The 26,568-nt window shown below is 39.8% G+C and overlaps 1 protein-coding gene across 2 annotated transcripts in view; it reads left to right on the forward strand.

The window, feature by feature from the left end:
- Positions 1-26,568, forward strand: part of ABCD2 (ATP binding cassette subfamily D member 2) — a 949,133-nt gene that overhangs the window by 854,828 nt on the left and 67,737 nt on the right. For both annotated transcript variants that reach the window (XM_044066760.1, XM_044066761.1), the window contains exon 7: positions 22,790-22,935. In XM_044066760.1, the coding sequence (XP_043922695.1) occupies positions 22,790-22,935 (146 nt within the window). The remainder of the gene's footprint in view (positions 1-22,789; positions 22,936-26,568) is intronic.

Here is a 26,568-nt window from a genome sequence, read left to right on the forward strand (position 1 = left end):
GAACTTAAAAGACTGTCACTAGATGAGGCTGTGACCTTGTTTAACACTAAATTCCTCAATATCCTTAACTCCCATGTCCCTATTCGCATCACCTGTGCCAAGACTCAAATTGCTCCATGGTTAACTAAACTTACAAAATACAAAATGTCCAATAGGAATAAGGCCTGGTCCACTTGGCATAGTACTAGACTCCCTATAGATCTAATCAGATACCGTCAAATAAGGAATGACACTAAAAAATCTATCATAGCTGACAAAAAAACACTACTACACCCACCTACAACAAAAGCATCAAAATAAACCCCAAAAGTTCTGGGCTGGAATAAATAACCTCCTCCACCCAGGTCATACTACCACTCCCACCCCATTGTTTGCAGTTGACGAAACACCAGTGGCAATTGCAAACACATTTAATAGCGTCTTTACAGAAACTATTCAGGCACTAGCCACCCAACTACCAAGCCTAACTCCCCCTCGCCCAGTCCCCCCAGCCACACCAAAAATAAATCATATAGGTAAAATCCTCCTGTAACCCCACTTCTCCTTTAGCTTCCAGTCTATCTCTACTACCCTTATACGAACCCTTCTCAAAAAACTTAAACCCACTTCCCTAGCAGCAGATCACCTCCAAGCTGAATTCCTGCAATAGCTGCTGATGCCATCGCTGTCCCATTCTTGACCCTTATTAATAGGTCCATTTCCAATGGCAAAACGAAACAGAGGACCAGCAAACAAGGCACCTAGTATTGATGTAAAATACTTTAATAAAAGTATTAGGTTCTTAGAACACAGACCGGTTTCGGCAAATACAAAAATCAAAGCCTTCTTCAGTGTGTGAGATTCATACAAAAAAGAACTCATGTGGCTAATTACATATGTTCATTGAGACCTGGTTTAAAGAGCCCACCAAGTTTAATGATCCATTTTTCCTCCGTGGAGTTCAGTAAATCATGCCAACCTAATTTATTATGTCTAGATCTCAAGATTTTATCAATAATGGTGAAAGTGAAACTTGCATTTAGATGAATGAGAGAATGTTTATATAAGGCATTGGTTTCTCTCTTGTGCCTGATGTCACTAAGGTGCTCAGATATTCAAAGTTTCAAGGGTCTTGATGTTTGACCAACATAAAATGCAGGACAGGTGCACTTAGCCAAATAAATTACCCAATCTGAAGAACAATTACTAAAGAATTTGATGTTAAATACTTCAGGGGTATTCTGGCTAGTGAAACTAGTAGTTTTAAATAGCTTAGTGCAATAAATACAGTGTCCACAAGGAAAACATCCAAATAGAGGGTCACCTGATATTGTGGTTTGGATGATGTTAGTAGTTTTCACTTCAGAATGTTTGAAGTGATTAAAGAAAGCAGATACATTTTTTCTTTTCGGAAAGAAAATGAACATCTATCCCCAAGAATATCATGAAGTCTGGGTTCACATGTTAATACGTTCCAATTATGTTGAACAATATTAATCAGTGTGTTGGTGTTGAGTCCGTATGTGGTGATAAGTCTAGGTGGTTCGGAACTGGATTTATGCCTAGTTCTATAAAGAAGCAAATCCACTCGTTTCATCTTGTCAACAGTAGCACAAGAGAGAAACCAATGCCTTATATAAACATTCTCTCATTCATCTAAATGCAAGTTTCAGTTTCACCATTATTGATAAAATCTTGAGATCTAGACATAATAAATTAGTTTGGCATGATTTACTGAACTCCATGTAGAAAAAATGGATCATTAAACTTGGTGGGCTCTTTAAGCCAGGTCTCAATGAACATAGGTAATTAGCCAATGACTTAATGAATTATTTATATACAGGTTCTTTTTTGTATGAATCTCACACACACTGAAGAAGGCTTTGAGTTTTGTATTTGTCGAAACCGGTCTGTGTTCTAAGAACCTAATACTTTTATTAAAGTATTTTACATCAATACTAGGTGCCTTGTTTGCTGGTCCTCTGTTTCTCTTTGTACACTGTTTCCTTTGGGACCCTGCAGCTGCCGTACTCGCAGAGGTTGCATCATTTGTGGTTTCCATTTCCGAGGCAACCATTCCATCCATCTGGAAAATTTCACATGTAATACCCCTACATAAAGGAGGTAGTTCCACAGAATTGTCCAGTTATAGGCCCATAGCCTTTCTCTCACTTCTAGCAAAACTTCTGGAAAGGTGTGTCCGCATACAACTTATGGACTACCTCAATCATAATAAACTTCTCACAGAGTCCCAGCATGGTTTCAGCCCACACCATAGCACCACATCAGCCCTCTTATCATTCACCAGTATCATCAGTCTTTAATCGTAACACAACAACATGCTATCATCTGCTCTCTTTCTGGACCCCTCCAAGGCCTTTGATATGGTCAGTCATCATCTTCTGCTTAGTACCTTGAAAGCTGTCTTCCTGGATCATCACTCTCTACAATGGTTTCTGTCCTATCTATGGAGTAGATAGCAGGCTGTCTTATGGCAGGACAGACTGTCATCGTATCTCCCAGTCACCTTAGGAGTCCCTCAGGGCTCCATTCTTGGTCCCCTCCTCTTCTCTATCTTCATAAATGACCTTCATACTACTATCCCAAAGGCACAATGTATCCAATATGCTGACAATTCCATGTTGATTTGCTCTTCCACCTCACCCCTCACCAGCCAATCTGATTACCCTAACCCAAAATGCTTTTAACAGTATAGAAAACTGGCTAACTGATCGACAACTTCTCTTAAATCCCAACAAAACCAGGCTGCTGCTTTTCTCTCCCACCTCTAGATCCACTCATCCAATATTTACTATTAAGTCTAACAATGGTACAATCATCTCTCCTGATAACCAAACTAAGCTCCTTGGAGTAATTATAGATACTAACCTCAAATTTGATGCACACATTTAAGTCCATCAACAAAAAATAGGACCCCTCTGTAAGGTAAAACCTTTTCTAACCCCTTATGCTAGATGTGCTATTGCCCGAACCCATCTGCTCTCCACTCTCCTGTATGCCTTACCAGTATTTTCAAACCTCTCTAAAGCTAACATTGGCAAACTATCTTCCTGTTACTACCATGTAGCTAGATTCCCCACTTGTATGGCATACAGGATGCACCACTGCAAAAACCTAACTGAACTTGACTGGCTGGAATTTCCTTCCATACTTAAGCTTAACCAGCTCACAGTAGCTCACAAAATACTTAACCATCCGGACAAAACCCCAAGCCTTAAGAGTATTATTAGCCCACATAACGCTATCAGGCCACTTCGTTCGTCCAACAAGCTATCAGTCCAAGCCCTAATATCCAGTAATACAGCAGGTGATTCCCTGTTTGCTAACTCAGTGGGTAAAACTTGGAACCTTCTTCCTGCAAACCTTACCCAAGAACTATCTCTTCCTCTATTTAAAAGAGGCCTCAAAAATACTTAAGGGATAACTGGCTCTGTCCATGCCTAAACCCTGACTAACTAAATTTAACATTTATGGTCTTTTCTTAGCTAGTAGACTGTCAGCAGCAGATACTCAACCCATCTGATGTGTTATACCTTAATGTACAGTTATGCCTGCTGAGTTTAACATTTCTGTATACTGTCGTTGCCCTAATGTGCTCTACACTTGTGTACTGATCCTATTTCTTCTCTCATTCTATTAACATTTTGCATATGTGTAAGTGTTCCTACTGTGGTGAACTATCTGATCTATTGTATCTCTCTCCTTTGCTCTCTTGGAATATCATTGTACTATTACTACTATTATTAATTTTATTATTGTGGAGCTTTTCTCCCCGGGCCTCCGCTGAAAATGGACATGTATCCAATCGGACTATCCTGGTCAACAAATGTAAAATAAATAATAAATAAATGACAAAAACCTAAAGAAAGTTCTAGACAGAGCACGTAAAGTGAACTGAAAGCTCAGTCTTCTGAAGTGCAAATTCAGACTTCCAGAAGTTACGTGCGTAGGACATTTGTTTACAATTACAGGCTTGAGACCAGACCTGACCAAGCAAGCAGCTATTCTAGAAATATCAGCACCAGACAATGTACAAAGTTTACACCATTTTCTGGGCATGGTCAATTATTTAGGCAAATTTATGCCAGACTTCAGTGAGTTAACCGCATCTTTAAGAGAGCTAGCATGCAAACATTTTGCATGGTCATGGTTAGAACATCACCAGAAGGCGTTTGAAGACCTTAAGCAGAAAATTGCCACCCCACCTATGTTAAGATACTATGATGTGAAAAAAACAGTTATTCTTTCTTGTTATGCTTCAAAATTTGGTCTACGTGTAGTTATACTTCAAGAGGGCAGACCAGTAGCCTATGCATCTAGAACACTAATGCAAACTGAGATGCAGTATGCTGAAATTGGGAAAAAGCTTTTGGTAATAGTATTTGCATGCTCCAAGTTTTATGATTATGTTTATGGTCATGCTATTCAGATTGAAACTGGTCATCAGCCTTTAGTTACTATTCTAAAGAAGCCTATGCATTCTGTCCAGCGAGATTACAAAGAATGATGCTCAAATTGCAAAATTACAATTTCAAATTGGTCTACACTAAAGGCAAATTGATTTATCTGGCTGATACCTTATCCAGATCTCCCAGAAATACAACAGAACAGCTTGATGCAGAGAATTTAAACTTTGATGTGATGTCAGTGTGTAATTTTTCCACCACTAGACATGATGAGTTAAGAGATCATATTCAGAATTTCACAGAAGCTCAATCACTGTATTAATGTTAGATAGCAGTCAAAACAATCTAGTGTATCATCTGAAGTACAAGCGTATTTTCCTTACACACATGAATTGTTGATGGAAGATTGCCGTATTTTCAAAGTCGTAAAATTGTTGTTCCAGCTTCCTTACAACAAGAGTACATTGAGATTTTGCATTGTGGTCACCCAGGAACCACACCCAGTAAGAGAAGAGCACAAGAATTAGTATTTTGGCCTTCACCACCAAAAGACATTGATAGAGATGTCCTTCATGGATGCATCTGCAGTCATAACAAATGGGTTGTCCTGTCGTCAGGCAGCCCTTCGGTCGGCCGGATTCCAAAGTCTGGGTCCGGCTTCGGCTGATGTCGCACTTCACCCGACGTCATCTCTGCTGGTCTTCGGGTATAAAGGCATCAGCTGACGCCATTTTCCTCAGTCTTTCTTGCCGCGTGGCGCCCGAAGCAGAAGCTGTTCGCAAGTGCCGGTCGGTCAGATCCAGAGATTACTACTACCGAATACTACTTCGAAGACTTCTAAAAAGCTAAGTACCCGTTGGGGACTCTTTCTTGCCTCAGCCGATGTCAGAAAAAGTCAATAACTGTTTAACTTGTGGGAAACAAATACCTCATAAAGATTTCCACTCTTACTGTCTGCCTTGCTTAGGCCCAGACCACGACGTAGCAGCCTGTTCGGCCTGTGCTTCCTTCAACCGACGAACGCTTAGGCGTCGGTCGGAGTTTGCTGAACAGTTTTTCGGCTCAGATTTTGCGTACATTATGCCGTCGGATCCTCCGACTACCCAAATTGTTAAAAACACAAAGAAAAGACCGACACTCGCGGTCCGCGGTTTCGGCGAAACCACGGTTAAGCAAGCGCGAGTGTCTCGGTTTCGCGAAACCGAGAAAACTGGTCAATCTTCAGCCGAATCCATGACTACTACTGAGGCTCCTGCTACCTTACCTGAATCGGCCTCAGAAATTTTGCCTACAACTGTGGTTCCTAGTGATTTATCAGACACCATCCCTTTGGATGTCTCTACCCCAGCACGTGGTGCTGCTAGGCCTCCTGCAGCCATGTCTATTAAGGCCTTTGCCAGGGCTAAAGCAGCCAAATCTGCTAAATCAGTGCCTGTTAAGCCCCCCTCACAAAGGCCCACTTCTAGTTCACAAATGCTTACTCTGGCAGAAGATTTAATATCCTTAATTAGGGGATCCCAATCTCACCCAGACAGGGCCGCTCAGCCCGCAGAAAAGAGACCTAGAGCAGAGCCCCCCCGAGCCAGTGTCCTCTGATGATTCTGCGGATGACTCAGACATTACAGACCAGCCAGAGGCTCCTTTTTCTACTTATGAAGATTCCGATGCTGAAGAATCCATTCCAGCTGCCTCTCCACCAGAGGAATTTTCCTTTGGGGAAACCTTACATGCCATGAGAGAGCAATTCCAATGGCAGGGACAAGATTTCTCAGATTCAAGAAAAAGGCTTAGGACTTTTCTGCACTTACCACAACATAGGCCCTTAGCTATACCTCCTGTACTGCCTGTTGTGGATGATGCATTTAATGATGTCTGCACTGCTCCTGATTCTTTACCTCCAGCCCCTGCCAAACCAGATAGATTTTACAGGGTGCCAGACACTCATCACCACCTATACAAGGCCCCACTTGCAGACCCCAAAACTATATCCAAGGGGCCTAAGGCAGTAGCCTCGACCACAGCAAAAAACCCTATTCCTTCTGAAAGGGAATCCAGGTCCTTAGAGATGGGGGAAAAAAGTTTACACCTCTGCTACTCTCTCAGCTAGAGCTTTAAACTGTCAGTTTCACATGATCCAATACCAAGAGTTTATGCTTGATCAGTTAACTAAAAACTGTCCTCTGATGAATCTTTAGATAAGAAATATGTATTAGAAATGGTGAATAACATCCAACAGGTTAGTAACCATTCCTTAAAATGTGGCTATGATGCACTGGAGGCTTCATTTAGATCAGCCATGACTGGCACAGTGATAAGAAGGCATGCATGGTTGAAAGAACAGGTCTTACGGATCATGTTAAAGCAAAGCTATTAGATGCTCCTATGGATAAGGCCAGTCTATTTGGTACACCTGCCCAGCAGGTAATGAAGAAAATGGAAGAAAAGGCAAAATCTGTACAAACAGTTAAAGATTTCTTACAGGTTCAGCCCCAAGGTTTAGCAGGAACTGGCCTGCCAAAAATTGGTCCTTTCCTGACTCCACAAGATCCCAAAGGGGCAGGAATAGACGCTCTAGAGGCAGAAATCAATCCAGAGGAGGTGCCTACAGAGGACGGCAGTGGCAAGGCAATAACCGAGGCACAGACACAACCACTGCCACTGCAACAGGACAATCACAGTGACTTGGCTCTGACTCCGCCTACCAGGGAGCAAATAGCAGCACCATTAGGCGGAAAGTTAGCCTTATTTTCGAAAAATTGGCACTATATCACAAAAGACAAGTGGATTTTGCAAACCATAGACCAAGGCTACGGTTCCACTTCCACACCTTACCAGTAAAAGAGGAATGCCAAACCTGCCTCCAAATCAAAAAATAGAAGCTCTGCAGCAGATAGCGGAATTAACAAAGATGAGAGCTGTGGAAAGAGTACCAATAACAGAACAGGGCAAAGGATTCTACTCCAGACTCTTCCTAGTGCCAAGAAAAGAAAAGTTGGAGACCTATTCTCGACCTGTCCATCTTAAACACATACATCATTGTCCCAAAATTCAAAATGCTGACCCTACAGCAACTTCTTCCCATGCTGGGCAAGGAGTGTTGGCTGGTAACTCTAGATCTCAAGGAGGCATACCTGCACGTCCCCATTCGACCAAATTGCAGAAGATACCTCAGATTTCTTGCAGGATCAGAGCATTATCAATTCTCAGCATTGCCCTTTGGCTTATCTACTGCGCCCAGAGTATTCACAAAATGCCTGGCATCAGTAATCGCTCACTGCAGAGTACAGGGAATCCAAATTTATCCATACCTGGACGACTGCCTGTTACAAGCGGACAAAAGCAAGCTGACAACAGATTTACAAAGGGTCATTTACTTGCTACAAGCCCTGGGATACACAGTCAATTTACAAAAGTCAAGGCTGATACCATCCCAAACAAGAACATTCTTGGGCGCGGAATTGGACACAGTAAAACAAATGGCATTCCTAACTGCAGAAAAACAAAAGAGCTCCCTCTTTACTTCTTGGCATTAACAAAGCAGAACAAACTAACAGCAAGAAAAGTTCTGCAGGCCTTGGGCTTCATGGCATCATGCATAATCTTGGTCCCACATGCCAGACTGCATATGAGAAAGCTACAGTGGTACCTAAAGAATTTATGGTCTCAACACAGACACAGCTTAGAAACAGAAATACCACTAATCCCATGCCTAAAACAGGAGTTCCTATGGTGGGCTCAAGCATGCCAGTCAAACCCAGGCTTACCCTTCCACAACTTTCGAGCAAGCCAAACCATCACAACGGACGCCTCAGACCTAGGATGGGGGGCGCACATGCTGGACAAATGCGTACAAGGATTGTGGACTCAGGACCAGCTGCACCTGCACATAAACCAAAAAGAAATGCTGGCAGTAAAACTGGCAATCCAAAAATTCAGACCATTCCTCAAAGAAGGCCATTTGATGATAAGGACAGACAACACCACAGTCATGTGGTACATCAACAAACAGGGAGGCACTCATTCATACCCCCTATGCAGAATGACTTTGGACCATTGGAAACTGGCTCTCAGCTACAACATCCAGTTACAGGCAATATTTGTACCGGGAAAAGAGAACACCCTAGCAGACATGTTAAGCAGAACCACCTCGGATGCTCACGAATGGATGCTACACCCGGACATCTTCAAGGCCATCACAAAGAAATGGGGAATGCCACAAATAGATCTATTCGCTTCCCCACTCAATCACCAGCTCAAAAAATTCTGCACAAGGACATTCCACCCACTTGCATGGAAGGTGGACTCTCTATCCTTCAGCTGGAAAGGCCTGACAGCATATGCATTTCCACCTCTTCCCTTGATGCACAAGGTACTACTGAAAATCAAAGAGGAACGTCCAAGGATAATCCTGATAGCTCCGAACTGGCCAAGACAACACTGGTACCCATTGCTGAGGAGCATGTCTCGGGAGAAAATGTGGTCAGTACCCCTAATGCCTTTGATGTTAACTCAGAACAACTACAACATCATGCATCCAAACCTAAAAACCTTGCAACTGACTGCCTGGAACATCACATAGCAGCAACTAACCCAGACCTTTCCCAAAGGGTTAAAGACATTATCCTTGAAGCCCGCAGACCTACAACAAGAAGGAACTATGCAGGAAAATGGAAAAGGTTTGTCATTTGGAGTACTGAAAGAGGAAAAGATGTGTCGAACATAGATATTGCTAACATTCTGGAGTACTTGGCAGAGCTTCTACATACAGGCCTGTCCTATTCCTCCATCAAGATACATGCATCAGCTATTTCAGCAGAATACAGCTTTGATCCACCTGTCTTTTCACATCCTCTACTCAGGCAGTTCCTCAGAGGGATCAAGAATGTAAAACCTCCTAGGAAACCACCATTACCAGCATGGGACTTGAACTTTGTGCTAGAAAAGTTGACACTCCCTCCGTTTGAACCAGCAGCAACAGCAGATCTACAACACATGTCATGGAAAACTGCTTTCCTACTGGCAATTACCTCAGCAAGAAGGGTTTCGGAACTACAGGCCTTAATGGCAGTGCAACCCTTCCTAATCTTCCATCAAGATAGGGTGTCCATGAGAACTAATCCTACATTTATGCCTAAGGTGGTATCCAGAGTGTCTTTAAACCAGGCAATCCACCTACCTACCTTCTTTCCCAATCCACAAAACAGAGGGGAAAGAATGCTGCATACCTTGGATGTACATAGACAGTTACGCTACTACCTGGACAGAACCAAAAGTAACAGAAAAACTGACCAGCTTTTTGTAGCCTATGCAACAGGAAGGGAAGGAAAAGCAATTTCCAAACAGACAATCTCCAAATGGATAGGAAATTGCATAAGATTCTGTTACTCCTACCATGGAAAACCAATTCCACAGAACATAAGACCTCATTCTACAAGGGCTACAGCCACTACCACAGCTTTCTTACGAGTGGCAACCAAGGACATTATTGAGGCGGCTACTTGGACCTCCGTGCATACATTTGCCAAGCATTATAATTTACCTCTATACTCTAGATCCCGGGCAGGGTTTGCCACTGCTGTACTGCAAGGGATCCTAACTACACCATAATTTTTCTTCCTCCTCCCTAGTTTGGCTATGGTATTCTACCCATTTGTTATGACTGCAGATGCATCCATGAAGGACATAGTACAGTTTTGTACCTACCATAAATGTAGATGTCCGAACTGGATAGCATCTGCAGTCAGGATTACCCTCCTCCTTACCCTCTGTGGTACTCCTAGGGTATTTACCCTCCTAATAGCTAGCTGGGGGGGGGGTCTCTTATGGTGTATTTGTTTGTATATATGTACATACATGCTTATTTTTTGTGTTTGCCTTCTACTTTTTTGGAAACATTGGCATTTATCCAAAATTTAGCCTTCCAAGAGGGCAACTGGCATCTGGGGCAAGAAACACTGAGGAAAATGGCGTTGGCTAATGCCTTTATACCCGAAGACCAGCAGAGATGACGTCGGGTGAAGTGCGACATCAGCCGAAGCCGGACCCAGACTTTGGAATCCGGCCGACCGAAGGGCTGCCTGACGACAGGACAACCCATTTGTTATGACTGCAGATGCTATCCAGTTCGGACATCTACATTTATGGTAGGTACAAAACTGTACTTTCTTTCTACTTGTTCAGCACGCAATAGTACCAGATCACATTTGCAAAGAGAACTGCTTCAGCTAAGTCCAATTCCTGAACTATCTTGGTCTACTGTAGCAACTGATATCTTTGAGTGGAACAATCAACACTACTTAGTTTTGGTAGACTCTTATTCACATTGAACCAACACAATAACAAATGAAAATGTAAATGCTGGTGCTGGCTACACAAAATACGGCACAGCTCGAACAGAGAAGATCTCTTTAATATAATGTAATCCACACAGTTAAAAACAAATCATCTGGTTTCCACACAGTTAAAAACTAATCATCTGGTATCATCTGGTTAAGCGCTTTCATCTGTAATCTACAGACTTCTTCAGAACCATATAACATTTAAAATCACTTCTTTAAATAAATGTTTTGGCGCCAACAATTTGTAGATTACAGATGGAAGCGCTTAACCAGATGATACCAGATGATTCGTTTTTAACTGTGTGGAAACCAGATGATTCGTTTTTAACTGTGTGGATTACATTATATTAAAGAGATCTTCTCTGTTTGAGCTGTGCCGTATTTTGTGTAGCCAGCACCAGCATTTACATACACATTCTTATTCACATTGGTTTGAGATTGATCTACTACCTAACCTAACCTCAGCTGCTGTTATTACTAAGTTGAAACGTCATTTCTCAGTTCATGTAGTCCACACAAACTTTTTTCTGACAATGGTACTCAATTTAGTATCCAGTTGTTTCATAAATTTGCAAAAGAATGGGACTTTGTACATGTCACTAGTAGTCCTGAATATCCTCAGTCCAATGGTCTAGCTGAAAGAGCAGTGCAGAGTGCAAAGCAATTACTTGAAAGGTCAAAGCATGACAATACAGATATGTTCTTAAATTTGCTTAATCTCAGAAACACACCCCATGATGATATTCTTGGCTCACCTGCTCAAAGACTACTTTCCAGGCAAACTTGAACTACGCTACCTATTTCTTCAAGTTTGTTGCAGCCTAAGTAAAAGAATGATAAAACCATCAAGGCTCAATTGTTTAAGAAGTGTAAAATCCAGAAATCTAGTTATGACTGATCGAGCAAATTACTTGTCCGTTGGGGGAGGAGAGATGGTACGAATTCAGGCAACAAAATATTACAGGCATGTGTGCCGAGCCAAGACCTTACTTGGTAAATTCCAAAGGAATAAAGTTTAGGAGTAATCGTAAACATCTTCTTCCTGTCCCAGAACTATCATCATCATTGCAATCACAACATTGTATCTGTGATGCAAACTCTAAATCAAAGAATGAGTCTGACACTCTTTCCAGACCAGAATGTGTTCAAAAGTGTGATTCTGTTCCAGAAAGTGATTTGAACATTCTACAGGTCAACTATTTTGCAGAAACTGTTCCAGTTGCTTAATCCAATTCCCAATCTTATATCACACAATATGGGCGAGCATCTAAACTAAGTGAAAAATACGCAGCAACGTGGACTTGATTGCACACACCTATATGTTTAATATTGTATAATACACTTCTATGGATTACCTGTGATTTCTGCATGCTAAACAGTCTCATAACAATTGCATGATCTAGTTCTCAAAGAGGGAGGATGTAGATCAGAATGTAAAGTGTGTGTCCTTGTATCTGTAAGAAGCATGGGAGGCTGTACGTGCCCGTATATAACTCACACACATGCACAACCTTAGTGCCATTTTGTGGAAGCAGCTAGGGAGTGAACATGCATGATCATAGTCATTAATTGTATATACGTTACTTAAATTAGAATCAGTAGTCAACAGTAGTAATGTGTTTGTATGTAATAAAGCTGCTTGAACAGAACCCACAAGACTCATTTATTCGTGTCCTAACATGAAAGCGATAAAAGGTAAAGGACCCATTAACCAAGAGTCAACATGGTACAGCTCTCTCTGTAGTGGGAATCCATTTTTCCACCCACAAAGGAAATTCACCAAGAATCAGAGGGGTGGAAAGAAGATGTGGTCCCACAAATCAGAGTTTTTATCAGGATACTCTTGAGGATAGACCTTTTTGTAGCAGAAGAGGAGGTATCTTTACTGTAATGGACGTTGCCCTAGAGGCAAAAGCGGAAAACACAATCAGGGTTTAATGGTCCCTTCACCAAGAAGCCCTACCAGTCCTCTTGAAAAGTTGCCTGTAAACTGCACTCTGGAGGCAGTCAGGGGCCACTTGTCCATGCACCTACAACCCTTCCAAAGGATAGCAACAGATGCCTGGGTTCAAAACATAATTTCCACAGGCTATTCAATTCCATTTTCCTTTCCCCCAAGAAAAAAGAACAAGGTTCCCAGTGTTCTACTCAGTCAAAGGGAACCTGCAGCAGCAGACATTTCCAAGCTGCTAGAAAAATGAGTCATCCAGCTTGTGCCCCAAGACCAATCTGGAGTCTACTCAAGGTTCTTTTTAATACCTAAGAAGACAGGGTCTTCAGACCTATTCTAGGGTCATCTAAATCAGTTTATGAAACAGACAAAATTCTGGATGGTCACAATTCAGTGTATTTTGCCTCTGCTGTGGAATAGCGATTGTATGTGCTCCACAGATCTGCAGGATGCATACTATCATGTAAAGAAAGAGAAATTCTCCAAGAGATTTCTTCATTTCTGGCTGGGAGCCAGTCATTACCTATTCAGAGCACTATCCTGTGGTCATACCACATCCCCAAGAGTGTTTACCAAGGTAATGGCAGTGGGTGCAGTGCTTCTACACCTGCTAGGAATCCAAATTTTCTCTTCTCCATATCTCAAAGATTGGCTCCTCACTGCTACCTCCATTGATCTGCTGTTTTGTCATCTGGACCTCGTGATCCACTTAATGCAGAGTCTAGGAATTACGATCAATCTACCCAAGAGCCACCGGGTCTATATCACATCATTGAAATTCCAAAATGTCAAACACCATAAGCTCGACCTTGGAATCTCGAAATATGATATACTCGAACGCTCAGAACAGCGAATTGTTTCCAAGGGAAAAAATTTGCTGTTCCAAGAATACACACACACAGCACAAGCACACCAAAATACATAATCCACACATACACACTTCACAGAACCCTACACTAAACCGTACATACACTACTAGCTATCCACTTACCTTAACCCAACCCTAACCCTAAGATCCCTAAATAATGCACACTCACCTTACCCGCTTCCTAACCCTAAGGTCCCTAACTAATGCACACTCACCTTACCTGCTGCCTAACCCTAAGGTCCCTAACTAATGCACACCCACCTTACCTGCTCCCTAACCCTAAGGTCCCTAACTATCGCACACTCACCTTACCTGCTCCCTAAACCTAAGATCCCTGACTATTGCACACTCACCTTACCCGCTCCCTAACCCTAAGGTCCCTAACTGTCGCACACTCACCTTACCCGCTCCCTATCCCTAAGGTCCCAAACTATCACACACTCACCTTACCTTGTTCCATTCGCACACTTACCTTAACCCGGTCCGTCACCTTTGCACCACAGTTGAGGAAATAGTGAAGCCGCAGAAACGGCCCACCGAATATTTTCCTAGTTCTGCAGCTTCGCTATTTCAAGCGTTCACTGAATTGGGGTTGATATTATAGCATTCAACGTTTTAAGACTTCGATGTTATAATATAGACCCAAACCACCTAACCCTGACACAACAGATAGAATTCATTGGATGCTGCTTGGACTCAGTATTACAAATTGCCAGTCTACTCCACACGAGAGTACTTTCCCTGCATCTAACAGCTGCATGGGTACCCTTCACCCCAAGCAAGTTCAATTCTATGACTTTTAGGTCTGGTGGCCTGCATAGTTCTAATGGTCTTGCTTGCCAGATTTCACATGAGAGTACATCAGTGGACCCTTTTAATGCAGTGGTATCAACATATTCATCTGCTGCATGTAAAAATTCATATTACTATTACTCAAATATGCAGGGAACACATCATTTGGTGGATAAAATCTCCATCAGTGATGGAAGGGCTCTCATTTCACATGGATTCACAATTAGCTGCAGTAACCACAGATGCGTCCCTTCTAGGGAGTGTGGGGAAGTAATTTTGAAGTGAGAATTGTCCAAAGTACCTGGTCCAATCTAGTGGCCAGTCTTCACATCAGTGTTGTTGAGATGAGGGCAATCCAACTAGGATTGGAGACATTCCAGGATGTCCTTCCCAAGGGTGTGATTTTCATACAGACAGACAACATGGCAGTGGTGTGATACATCAGCAAATAGGAAGGAACCCATTCTTACCCCACTTTGTTGAGAGGCCATGTGGGTATGACAGTGTGCAATGTCTTCAGATCATTTTCTGATAGCAGTGCACATATGGGGACATCCAATGTACAAGTGGACAAATTTAGCAAAACTGTCTTAATGCCTAATGAGTGGTCCCTCAATCCAGCAGTGACAGTTTGATCCTTCTTCACTGGGGCCAACCTTGCTGCAGTCTCTTTGCTTCCTGCCTGAACAACAAGTGCAGCAGTTACTTTACCCTGATCCCTCCACATGAACAGTCACCGAGAGCCACTATGGTCCACAGATGACTCCAGGGTCTCCTTTGTGCATTTCCCCCATTATCCTTAATAAAAAATTCATCCAGAAAGCAAGAAATTGCAAGTCCAGGGTGATCATCATTGCTGCCTTCTGGCCCCAACAAACATGGTTTCCATTACTGTGGTCTCTTGTAGTATGTCCCACATCGATGTGGGATCAGTATCCAGATTTGTTAACTCACTTGGCTGGATTTCCTCCTCAAAACCAGAAATACATGAAACTACCATCTTGGTTCCTCCAATTCTGACCTTAGCCAGTGATCCCAGGCTTCCAGCATCTGTTGTTCATATTATCTCAGCCTCCCAAAAACAATCCACAGAAAAAGTTTATTATAGCAAATGGAAGAGATTTTATATCTGGGCTATGTCGAAAGGAATAGATTTCTTTTCTGCTGTTATCCCCTTTCATAATGGAGTTCTTGTTTGAGCTTTTCCACAGCAGTTTCAGTTTCCACGCTGTCAAGGTGCATGCTCATATTTTCACATATGTCAGAATGGCACTGCTGTAGTATCTCTAAACGTTTCTAAAGCCTTTTTGAGAGGAACTTTCTTCCTATGATTGCTAATCAGATACCCAGTCCACCATGGGATATTACTATCTTGCTCCAAATGTTACCTAAACCTCCTTTTGAACCAGCAGCATCAGTAGATCAAGTTCCTCACTTGGAAGACAATTTTTCTTGTGGCCGTTACATCGGCCAGATGAATTTCAGAGGTACAGGCTCTTTCTTGAATACTCCTTTACTTGGTTTTCTGCAAATACAGAGTTTCCTTAAGGACCACTGCTTCTTTTCGTCCTAAGATGGCATCCAAAACAAATTTAAATCAGTCAATCAACTTACCAGTCTTTTTTCACAGATTTTCAACCGTGGGAGAAAATATTCAACATATGTTGGATGTTCATCATCAACTCAGATTCTGCCTTCATAGAACTAAAGGTTTCAAGAAATCTAATCAATTGTTCATTGCATTTACAAGACCTACATTGGGCAAAGTAGTTGCTAAGGTTACTCTTTCAAGATGGTTATCAGACTCTATTTTTTTAAGACTTAAAAGAGCCTTTTCCTGCAATCAAAACCTAAAGCTATTTACACAAGAGCAATAGTCACTTCTACAGCTTTCCCAGATAGACTTTGTTTTGATGGTATTTGTACTGCTTCAACTTGGTCAACATTTCACACCTTTGTGTCTCATTATAAATTGAATGTACAGTCTAGATCATGTTCCTCTTTTAGTTCCACCATCCTCAAGATTGTCTTTTCTTGATACCACTCACATAAAAACACCTCGGAAATCTGTCCCATGTCTTGAATTGGACAAAAATAGACAAAGTCAGACAAGAAAGTTATGTACTTACCATAACGATATTTCTTTGATGTCTTATTTTCATCCGGTTCACCCTCCCTTCCTCCTACCCCCTTCCAAATTAACACCTATGGGCTTCTGGTGACTGAATAGATCTTACACTCGGTCTGTGAACAGTCCTACCAGACTGTCCTTCAGTCTTATATATTTCCTGTCAGTAAAATTTAGCCTTAATACATAAGTTCTCAATTGGTGGGACAAACTTGATCTGATGTACTAAGGTGGAGTGGAGGGAATTATGGGTAGGGAAGGAGTCAGAGCCCTGGATCCGTGAAGCTTTAGAGGTGGAATCTGACAACCCATATGTTGAACCAGACAAAAGCAGACAACATGATGAGGACATAGCTTTCATTTGTATTCCATTTTTAAAAAATATTATATCATGTCATTGCTTGTATATGACTTTTTCGTAACGTTTACTTCCTAGGAACTTTTCAAGTATGTGCAGATTAATATACCTGAAAATATATTATTTACTCTACTCACTATATCTAGTGCAAAGAATTCAGATAAATTATTGGCTTGCTCAAACCTAACCGTCCTTTCTCTTTTTCACAATAAACTGTTCCCTTTTTGTAGGATTCAGTATGGATCCCCATACTACAATAAATACTAAAGAAAGTGATTTATTTTCCATTGAACTCAGAAATATAATAATATACTTCCTAAAAACAAGTTTACCTAAAACTACAGATTGTATACTGTATACTTTTTCTGGACATTATAAATCATGTAATTTCCACCCATAACATATATATTTGTTTCCCTGTCTGTGTTCATTACTTTACTATTACATTTTCTTTCCTAAATTAAGTTCCTAAAATTTAAATTTCTTTCACTGAAAATATATTTCTCCTGTTCTTACTATCCCCCATACTGTTAACTCTTTCCCATTCTTAATTTAATCATACTTTTTAACTGGTCCTTAAAGTAGCCGTTACTACTGCAACATATACCACCCATGTCATCTGCAAAATTCATTATCATTTACATTTTTATTGTGCTCATATAGCTTACACATACTTCTTCTTTTTCTACCTTTACTGCTACTGCATTTATAAGTAGCCCAAATAATATCATGTTCATTGGGTATTCCTGTTTTATACATTTTTTTGCTTTGATCTCTTCACCTAGCCACCCATTCACCAACAGAATCACCCACATTTCATGTGCACTCTTCAAGAATTTAACTATTAATTCAAGAATCTCATAAAGATCAAAACTCTCTAATAATTTGTCATTACAGATATTGTCACATGCTTTTAAAGCATCACATGCAATGTTTCCTCACTAATTTTTGATATCATTTCATTTAAGCATCTAACATTTCTATATTTATGTCCTTGACTCCAAGCACCCCTTTTCCAACCACTTCCTTTATTACCTTTTCAAATATGACTTGTAATAATAGCATTATATTCCTATAGTCTACATTACACAGAATTATTTGTGTGTGATTTTTAACTTTACTTTTTCATCCTTTTCCCACAATAATTCAGTTACTTGGAAATTTTTTTTACTCCATATACATACTCAGACATTCATTTACTTCTTTCAGAAAGTATTTCTTCTTATTTAGTAACACATCTTTATAAAATGTATAATTTGTACTGTCCCATCCTGGTACTGTTTCACTTCTTCCTTTTATTATAGCTTTTTTCAGTTATTTTATTTCTGATTGCCTTGTTAGAAGTTTAGTAGTCTCATTTATTAGTTTTCTACACTGCAAGTTTACCTCATTTCTTCTTTACTGTGCATCTTTCTTAGATATGTATATGTGTGCTGTCCTTATTTTCAGGTTCTTTGTTTTTTAATTCTCATGGCAATATTTTTTTGGTTTGTTTTTTTTTGTTTATTCTAGAGTACTGCCAAAATATTCCCTGTACTTTACTTGCTTTCCTATCAATGGTTGATATATTATTTCCTACCTTTAATCATAAACTTTGGCCTTTCTAGCACATCTCTTGTCTTTATTTTATTTAACAGAGAAACCTCTTTTTGTCTTATAAGCCTTTTTTCTTCCCTTTTTATCAATTGACCTTTTTTTCTTATATCCCTTCTCATACATTTCCTTTCTTTCATGACAACACTTTTCAAAGTTCATAAACTTTTATATTTATTTTTTATTCAACCCACTGTGATTCATCTGCCTATGTTCTTTACACATCTGTGTTCTCTATGCAACTCGTCATTTTCGTGGCTTTCTGTGTTAGGATTGAGTCTCATTACTATGAATCCAGTCTTGTCGTAAAGAAAGTGCCAAAAAGCCTATACAAATTATTGTAATACACATATTGAAGGACAACCAATAAACAACATATGGGGCTAGTGGTACACGGAGACATCTACACCACAAAGGAGAGACTAGAAACAGCCAATGTTGCAGTTACTTGTTCATATAGTGGAAAAGACAGTAGGTTGTAAACACTATATCTGCAGTTCAGGTCTGTATTTTTTTTTTCTTTTAATACACTGCAGATCCATTGGACAGTATGATTGCCAAAAATATTGTTTATTTTTGTTAATTAGGCAAGTTGTTTACTTATTTATATATGTATGTATGCATGCATATATGTATCCAAGAGTAAGTTATGTATTTATTTATGTATCACACCACAGTACGAAGTTATTTCCGTATGTATGTATCCTGTCTGACTAAAAAAGCAGTGTATGTCTTAAGACAACAGAACAAGGCTGCATTTATTTATTTACTTACGTAGTAAGGCTGTCTTACTTATTTCACATGCATTTTATGCAGTTCTGTCTCTTACCTCAATATTTGGCTTCAATAATTTCAGGTGTCCACGCATAGGCTTTTCAGTGCTTTCTATGTGATGAGGCTGGATTTTCAGTAATTGGATTAGATCATAATGTAGGTAAGCCTCTTTCATCTGTCATAGTTTTTATTTAACTTACTTTTCTTTCTTTTAAAGTACTGTCGTTCTCAAATGCAGCAAAATGGTCTGAAAAACCTTAACCTCCCCAGTTCCATTCTTTGCCTTATTTAGAGTGTTAGAAAGTACCATAAAATCTATTTCTGCTTTCAAATTGCTCCTTTTATATGTGAAGTCTATTTAATTACTTTTATTTGAAATATTCTGCACAAAGCAATACACACCATTACATCTTTCCATATTTTTGTTTCTTCCTCTTACATAACAAGTGAAATCTTATTCACACTTAAATAACTTAAAAAGTTAGAAAATAATTCCCATTTTCTTTAGTAGCTGTCTATGGAATTATAACTGTTATTCTTAAAACTGTTTGTCTTAGTCTACACAATCTTTTAAAATAGCCCCTCACAAATCAATAATACTGATATCATAAACCCGCCCTTCATTTGTTTTCATAGAATATCAATTCCAGAGCACTTATCTAACTCTGAACTCTATATAATTTTGTTGAACCATTGTCTCATTGTGCTTCAGTTTTTTTTTTCCTGTAATTCAGTTAGTGATCTAATATTTAATATCCAACAAACATACTAATTAATTTCTACATTCTTTACAACATTTCAAAATTAATAAATGCTTCTCTGCATTCCAAACGCTATCCACATTTATGGATAAAAGTGCAAATTACCCCTTTCCCTCTTTTGGTTCAACCTCTCCTATAATTAACCTTTTTTCCTTTTCCTGTCTCTCTCCCTTATACCAATAGGATACATCCTTATGTGAATATCTAAAAATCTCCTTGTTTATCTTTTTGTAATATAGTATACCTGCTGTTTTTGTCACCTTCTATGAAATGTTCCGGTTTATTCCCCCTTCTCCATCATCAGTGTACTCTTTACCTGTTTCTCTTTTCGCAATCTCCCCTTCCCTTACTTGTTCTTTCATATTAATGGGCTGCTATATGTGCTGCTGCCCACATAAAGCTACATTTTCTTAATTTTAATGCCTTTACATTTTTTTTGTGGTTGCCCTTCCTCCACAAAGTCAGTCCAGTAGTGACCTTGCTTATTACATATTCTACAAACAGGATCATGTTTTTTTTTATGTATGTCCTGTTTCTCTACATAAGCTTAACTTTCTTTTGGGATGTCAACTTGATGTTCACTTGCATAAAAAATACAGTTTTGGCTATCTACCATATAGTACAGTCCTTTTTACATCTTTTGTGTTTACAGTGTGTGCAGTATGCTGTGTAACATCATTTACAGTTTGTATTGTTGCCCAGATCTCTCATGCCCCAGTCCAAACACAACATTTATTCATATTTGTTGTACAAATACATGAAAAATAAGCAAAAATGTCATCAGTTTCTTCCAAAATGTCATTCCTAAATTCTACCATCAGTCTTTTTTTAATGGCCATAACACAGTGTAAACATATACTTGTCTCTTGGATATCTTTTTCATTGTTACTGTTCTCATAAACTCTTCTTTCTTCTTCTTTCGGCTTTTTCCTGGTTAGGGTTCGCCACAGCGGATCACCTGTCTGCTCATGATTGGCAGTGGAGTTTTACAGTGTCGAGTTGCCAGCCCAGCGCCCAACCTTCCACAGAAGGCACACACACACTCACACCTAGGGCCAATTTAGCGTGTCCAATCCACCTGCAGCATGTCTTTGGGATGAGGGAGGAAACAGGAGCACTCGGAGGAAACCCACACAACCACAGGGAGGACATGCATACTCCGCACAGAAGGCACCCCAGCTGAGGATCGAACCAGAGAACCTCTTGCTGTGAGGCGACAATGCTAAACACTGCACCACCGTGGCCGCCCCTTAACTGTTCTCATAAACTAATTTACTTAATCAAATGAATCAAAAGTAACAGTACAAAAATATTTATTTTCCTAAGTGAATCAGTGATCTGATACCCACAATAGTAAATCCGAAAATGTTCATAAATGATTCCTGTGCAAAATATCTATGCACATTTTATTGTTTTTGTTTGTTTGTTTTTTTGAAATCTGTGATGTTGGCCATATTGTAGCAGATATTTTTTGCTGCAGTGTTTTTTCAGCTTCTGCTGCTACTGCCATATAATTCCTTTCTGGCACCCCCACCACCCCACCCCATGCTCACCCTCCCCACCCCATGCTCACCCTCATGTTCCTCTTATCTGCTAATCCTTCTTATCATTTCTTATTCAGCATCTGCATTGTTACCTTTCATAGGAATACAGCATTCAGCTGTTTGAGACCACAGCAACACATTGTCACCGTCTGGTTCCTTCTCTTCAACAGGACGTTGAAGAACATTGTCATCTAATCCTCCTTAACTTGCAGTGGTACAATGCATTCACTCTTATTTTGCTTTTCAGTCATTTCAACCATATCAGCCATATTATTTGTGTTTTCCTAATTTTTAATAATATATTTCTGCTCCGTATTATCCATCCCTTCAGCTGTTCTTTGACAGTCCCCTTAATCTTCATTCAAGAAAGCAATAGCTCACCCATAGTGAGTCAACAGAGTAGGAGAATTTCACTGGTGACTTGGCCAGATTCCCCCAGGACAGTATGAATAACACTAGGGTCTACTCTGAAAAGAAGCCGCTGGTCTAGTGGGACTAAACCAGTCAGCAAATCTTAAAAATAAATAAATGAATAGTTATCCCTTCTCAGGTCACAGCAGAAGTTTTGCGTACATTTCTAGTGTCCTTTTATACAGAAAAGTTGTGTTAACTGCAGGGATCCAGAGAGAGATTGGTAACAGTTGTTTTTCTTACACTGGAGAAAAAGAGGAAATCATTGTCATGATATGGGTAGAAAGGAAAGACAGTGTGATAGAATACATTTAAAGGGGGCAAGAAAGGAGACAAAGAAGGGGATATGATTTCACTTTAGGTATTAAAAAGTGCTTTCTCTCAGAAAAAGTACAAACTAGAAGTAGTAGTTTGCCATTGGGAATCATGGACCTTCAGACACCAAATGTTTCTAAGAATGTCTAAGATAGGAGACAGGCTAAGTGAAGAGGCATGTGTGGGAAAGTTAGAAGAAGCTCACTTTGTACAAGATGTGCAGACCAAACAGCTGCCAGTGTGTAACACACTGCAACTTTGAAAGCAGTATTTATTTTCTTTCTTGCTTTATATCTGTACAGCTTCTTCAAGAAGTTATAGTTTGGGCTAATAGTGCATGTAGACATTTTCAGTGAGCTTTATGCTTGATCTTTTTCAATTATGTCATCTATAGGTCTGTACTGTACAATTGTATGTTAAGCAGCAGCTGATACCTACTTGACAACTGTATAGGATATCTGGTCACACTTCATGCTACATTTCATAACACAGCACTTCTTTATCCCCTTGTTAGAGAATTGCAAGAATGAATGTACTTTAATTTTTGCAGACCATACATGTCTGTTGGAACACTGAGAGATCAAGTGATTTACCCTGATTCAGTGGAAAACATGCATACTAAAGGCTATCAGGACCAAGATTTGGAGCGCATTCTGGACATAGTCAGTTTGAATAACATTGTACAAAGAGAGGGAGGTAAGGCTTGTTTTTACCTTTATGGCTTTGCAAAATGGCATCTATTTTATTGTAATGTATATAAGGTAAAATAAGTTAAACGTGAGCTAAGTCAGGCTCTGTGGCACAAAGAAATGAAGATGTCCCTATTACCCTGATGACCAGTGTTCACTTAGCAGCTTGGGTGCTTGAAGAGCTAAGCAGGACAAGGTGGGAGGGAGTCACTCACAACAGCTCACTCCTTCTTGGGGGGAGAGAAATCATGGTTTCAGCTGACCAGATTTCTGTGATGCAAGAGGAGGCTTGCACAACAGCAGCACACATAATTGTGGGTTGTAGGTTTGTTGTTTGAACCAGTGCTCATAGCCACTGTAGGCATGTGTGTAGGAGCAGCATATGTCTGATGAGGGCATAGAACACTCCTTGTTGATGTGGTTGCTTATATCAGCCCCCAGGTGAGATGGAGTTAAGGACTTAACCACACAACTCTTGCTGGCTGCCTCTATAATAGATCCAGAGGAAGGGAGAGCTGATGGTTAGCAGGTAATGGGGGTAATAACATTAAAAATACTGTTGTATTATTCTTCGAGTACCTGTAATGATTAGAAAGACATCAGGGCAACTTCATTCCCTTTTTTAAGGTTGTAATTAAGTTGAAAGGTATGTAACAGTGTGACAAAAGAAATATCTTAAAGATACAACAATATTCATTAGTAAATTAAATTAATTATTTTTATTATATTAAAATTGTGTAATTCATGCAAAATACAAGTGAGAGAACTGATTATTTCAGCTGATTCTTTAAGCAATGCTGCTATGACTAGCAGTCTGTGGACATTTTAATGTGTGTCACTGAAGCAGTCATGTGACTACATCTATGTCAACACTAATGCCCTCCATGGTGAGTGTTAAAAAGCAATAAAAGGCCACCTGGGAATGTTGAGGCTTAATTACACAGGTGAAAGGCTTCCACTTCCTTGAAAGATCCATTGTTTCCCTATAACACCCACTCTGCAGGGCATTATTGTACTTAGTAAATGGTTGTTTTTGTTTGTTTTGTTTTTATTATTATCTTTTTTCCATTAATAAAAAACAGTCCTTATCCTTGTTTATTTATACTGGAAAAGTTCACATACTGTACTTTTACATGTGGTCAGATAGCCAGATACTACTGAATATGTGTATCTAATTGAAGATAGGTGAATGTTTATGTGTATGTATGTGAAAGAAAGAAAGAGAATCTGTGATATTGTTTGTGTCTGTGTGTCACTGTATATTTGTTCGTGTGTGTGTGTGTGTGTGTCTGTGTGTATCAGTATGCACCTGATTGTAAGGTGAAAGAAACAACAGATGAACTCCTTTCTTGAGAGCTGTCAAAACAAATGTCAAACCACCATTAGTCATTTATACAAACTGCTGCATAGAATAAACTAATAGTGGTTCAGCATCTCTTCTGATAGCTGTCAAGTAAATAACTTCAGTAGTACAAGAAATGGATCATTACTTTTTTTTGTGTTTGTTTTTGAAGTTTGAGTCTTCACTGTGTAATACCTTAAATGTCCTGGTTTGTCTGTGTTAAATTTTTACCTTTTAGTTTGGATGTTATTTGCGATATTTTGCATGGACCTTAATGTTTATGTTCATCAGGCTTGGTCTTAAGCACCGTGGTGGTGGTGCTGCGATAGCGTTGTCGCCCCACAGTAAGACGCTGTCCGGTTCGATTCTCAGCTAGAGTATCTTCTGTGTGGAGACATGCATGAATGGGCACACCTTCGTTGAAGGTTGTGCGTCAGGGCTGGTAACTCGGCACGTAAAAATCAACTACCAATCATTAGCGGACCGGAGTTCTGCTGTGGCGACCCCTAACCGGGAAAAGCCAAAAGACACAACAAGGCTTGGTCTTAAGCTCTGTATTTCCAAAGTATAGCCAGACAATCCACTTATGCTGTGAGGTTTGGCTTTATTGGCTGGAATGCACTAATAAAGACTTAATAAGTAAAAATTGAAAATTCGTAGGCATTCAGAAGGCATGTAGCTAAAACACTGGTATGTCCTTAAGGGTCATTTTCATATATTCCATGGGTCTTTATTACAGGAGGTTTAAGTTACTATACAGTGAAGACTCATTAGCTGTGTTTTTCTTTCTTGAACTTTTTAGTAAATGCTTTGTCTCAGTGATGTTTTTATCCTTTGATTTGGATGTTTTTTTTTTTACAAGTTTGAACTGCCACAGTCAAATAAAGGGGGTCTGTATTAGAACACCGAACATTCAAAATGTCGACTGTTCTAATATCGAACCCTAGCAATCGAAAATACAAAACATTGAACATTCGGAACGGCAAATTTTTTCCTAGGGAAAAAATTTGCTGTTCCAAAGCACATACACACAACACAAGCACACTAAACAAACAGCAATCCACACACATACACCTAAACTCTTACACTTAACCCTACATCAAACTATACACACACCACTAACTATCCACTTACCTTAACCCAAACCCTAACCTTAAGGTCCGTTACTATCGCACAGTCACCTCACCCGCGCCCTAACCCTAACTCACCTAATCCGCCCTAACCCACACGTCCACACAATCGCACACTTACCTGACCCGTGCCCTAACCCTAACCCTAACTCACCTAACCAACCCTAACCCACACGTCCACACAATCGCACAATTATCTGAACCCGACCCGTAACTTTCCACCAGAGAGCTGAAAATACCGAAGCAACAGAAACGGACAACCAAATTCTTTCCCTAGGAAAGAATTTGGTTTCCTGTTTCTTCGATATTTTCAGCGTTCACTGAAAGCGGGTCGATATTAGAACACTCGACATTTCAAATGCTCGGTGTTCTAATATAGACCCAAATAAAGGAATATGTTTATGAGGTTGCTGCAGTATGTAGCATGACAGAAGAGTGTAGATGACCACAATATCTTAAGTGTGCTTTCTTACTGGAAAAAAAAGGAAAAAAAAACAAGAGAATATATTTTGTCAACCGTGCACTGCTGTAAAACGGAGGCAGTTTAAAATTTTACACAAGTCATATCCAGTAATTTACCAGTATACGTGCAGTATAATGATTTTTAATGTTATGTCGCTGTATCGTTTCACAGCTATCACAAGAATGGGCTTTATACACTATTTGCTAGAGGGCAAAATGTACAACAATACCCTAATGGGAAACAAACTTTCTCCAATAAGGAATTAATGTACAGATATTGTCAGGTAAAAAATAATCTGCTACTTCAAGCCATCTGAAAGTACTGACTGAAAATAAATGGCTACCATTTTGTTTACACTTGCTAAACACAGTGGTACAGTGAGTGTAAAACTATAAAAATGTAAATAAAATGAAAAAAAAAATAATAACTCAAATATCAAAAGTAATTGCAACAGCAGTTACAAGGACATGTTATTTCACGTTTCTGTCACAACGTGAAGCTTAAAAGGCCATGTTTAGTTAAGCCTGGGAAAAATATAGAACAATTCATGCAGTTATGGTTATGTTTGTGTGTGTGTGTGTGTGTGTGTGTGTGTGTGTGTGTGTGTGTGTGTGTGTGTGTGTGTGTGTGTGTGTGTGTGTGTGTGTGTGTGTGTGTGTGTGTGTGTGTGTGTGTGTGTGTGAGAGAGAGAGAGAGAGAGAGTGA

The sequence above is a fragment of the Protopterus annectens genome, chromosome 3.part1 (genome assembly GCF_019279795.1).
Source record: "Protopterus annectens isolate FY-2018-M chromosome 3.part1, PAN1.0, whole genome shotgun sequence".
Taxonomy (NCBI): domain Eukaryota; kingdom Metazoa; phylum Chordata; order Ceratodontiformes; family Protopteridae; genus Protopterus; species Protopterus annectens.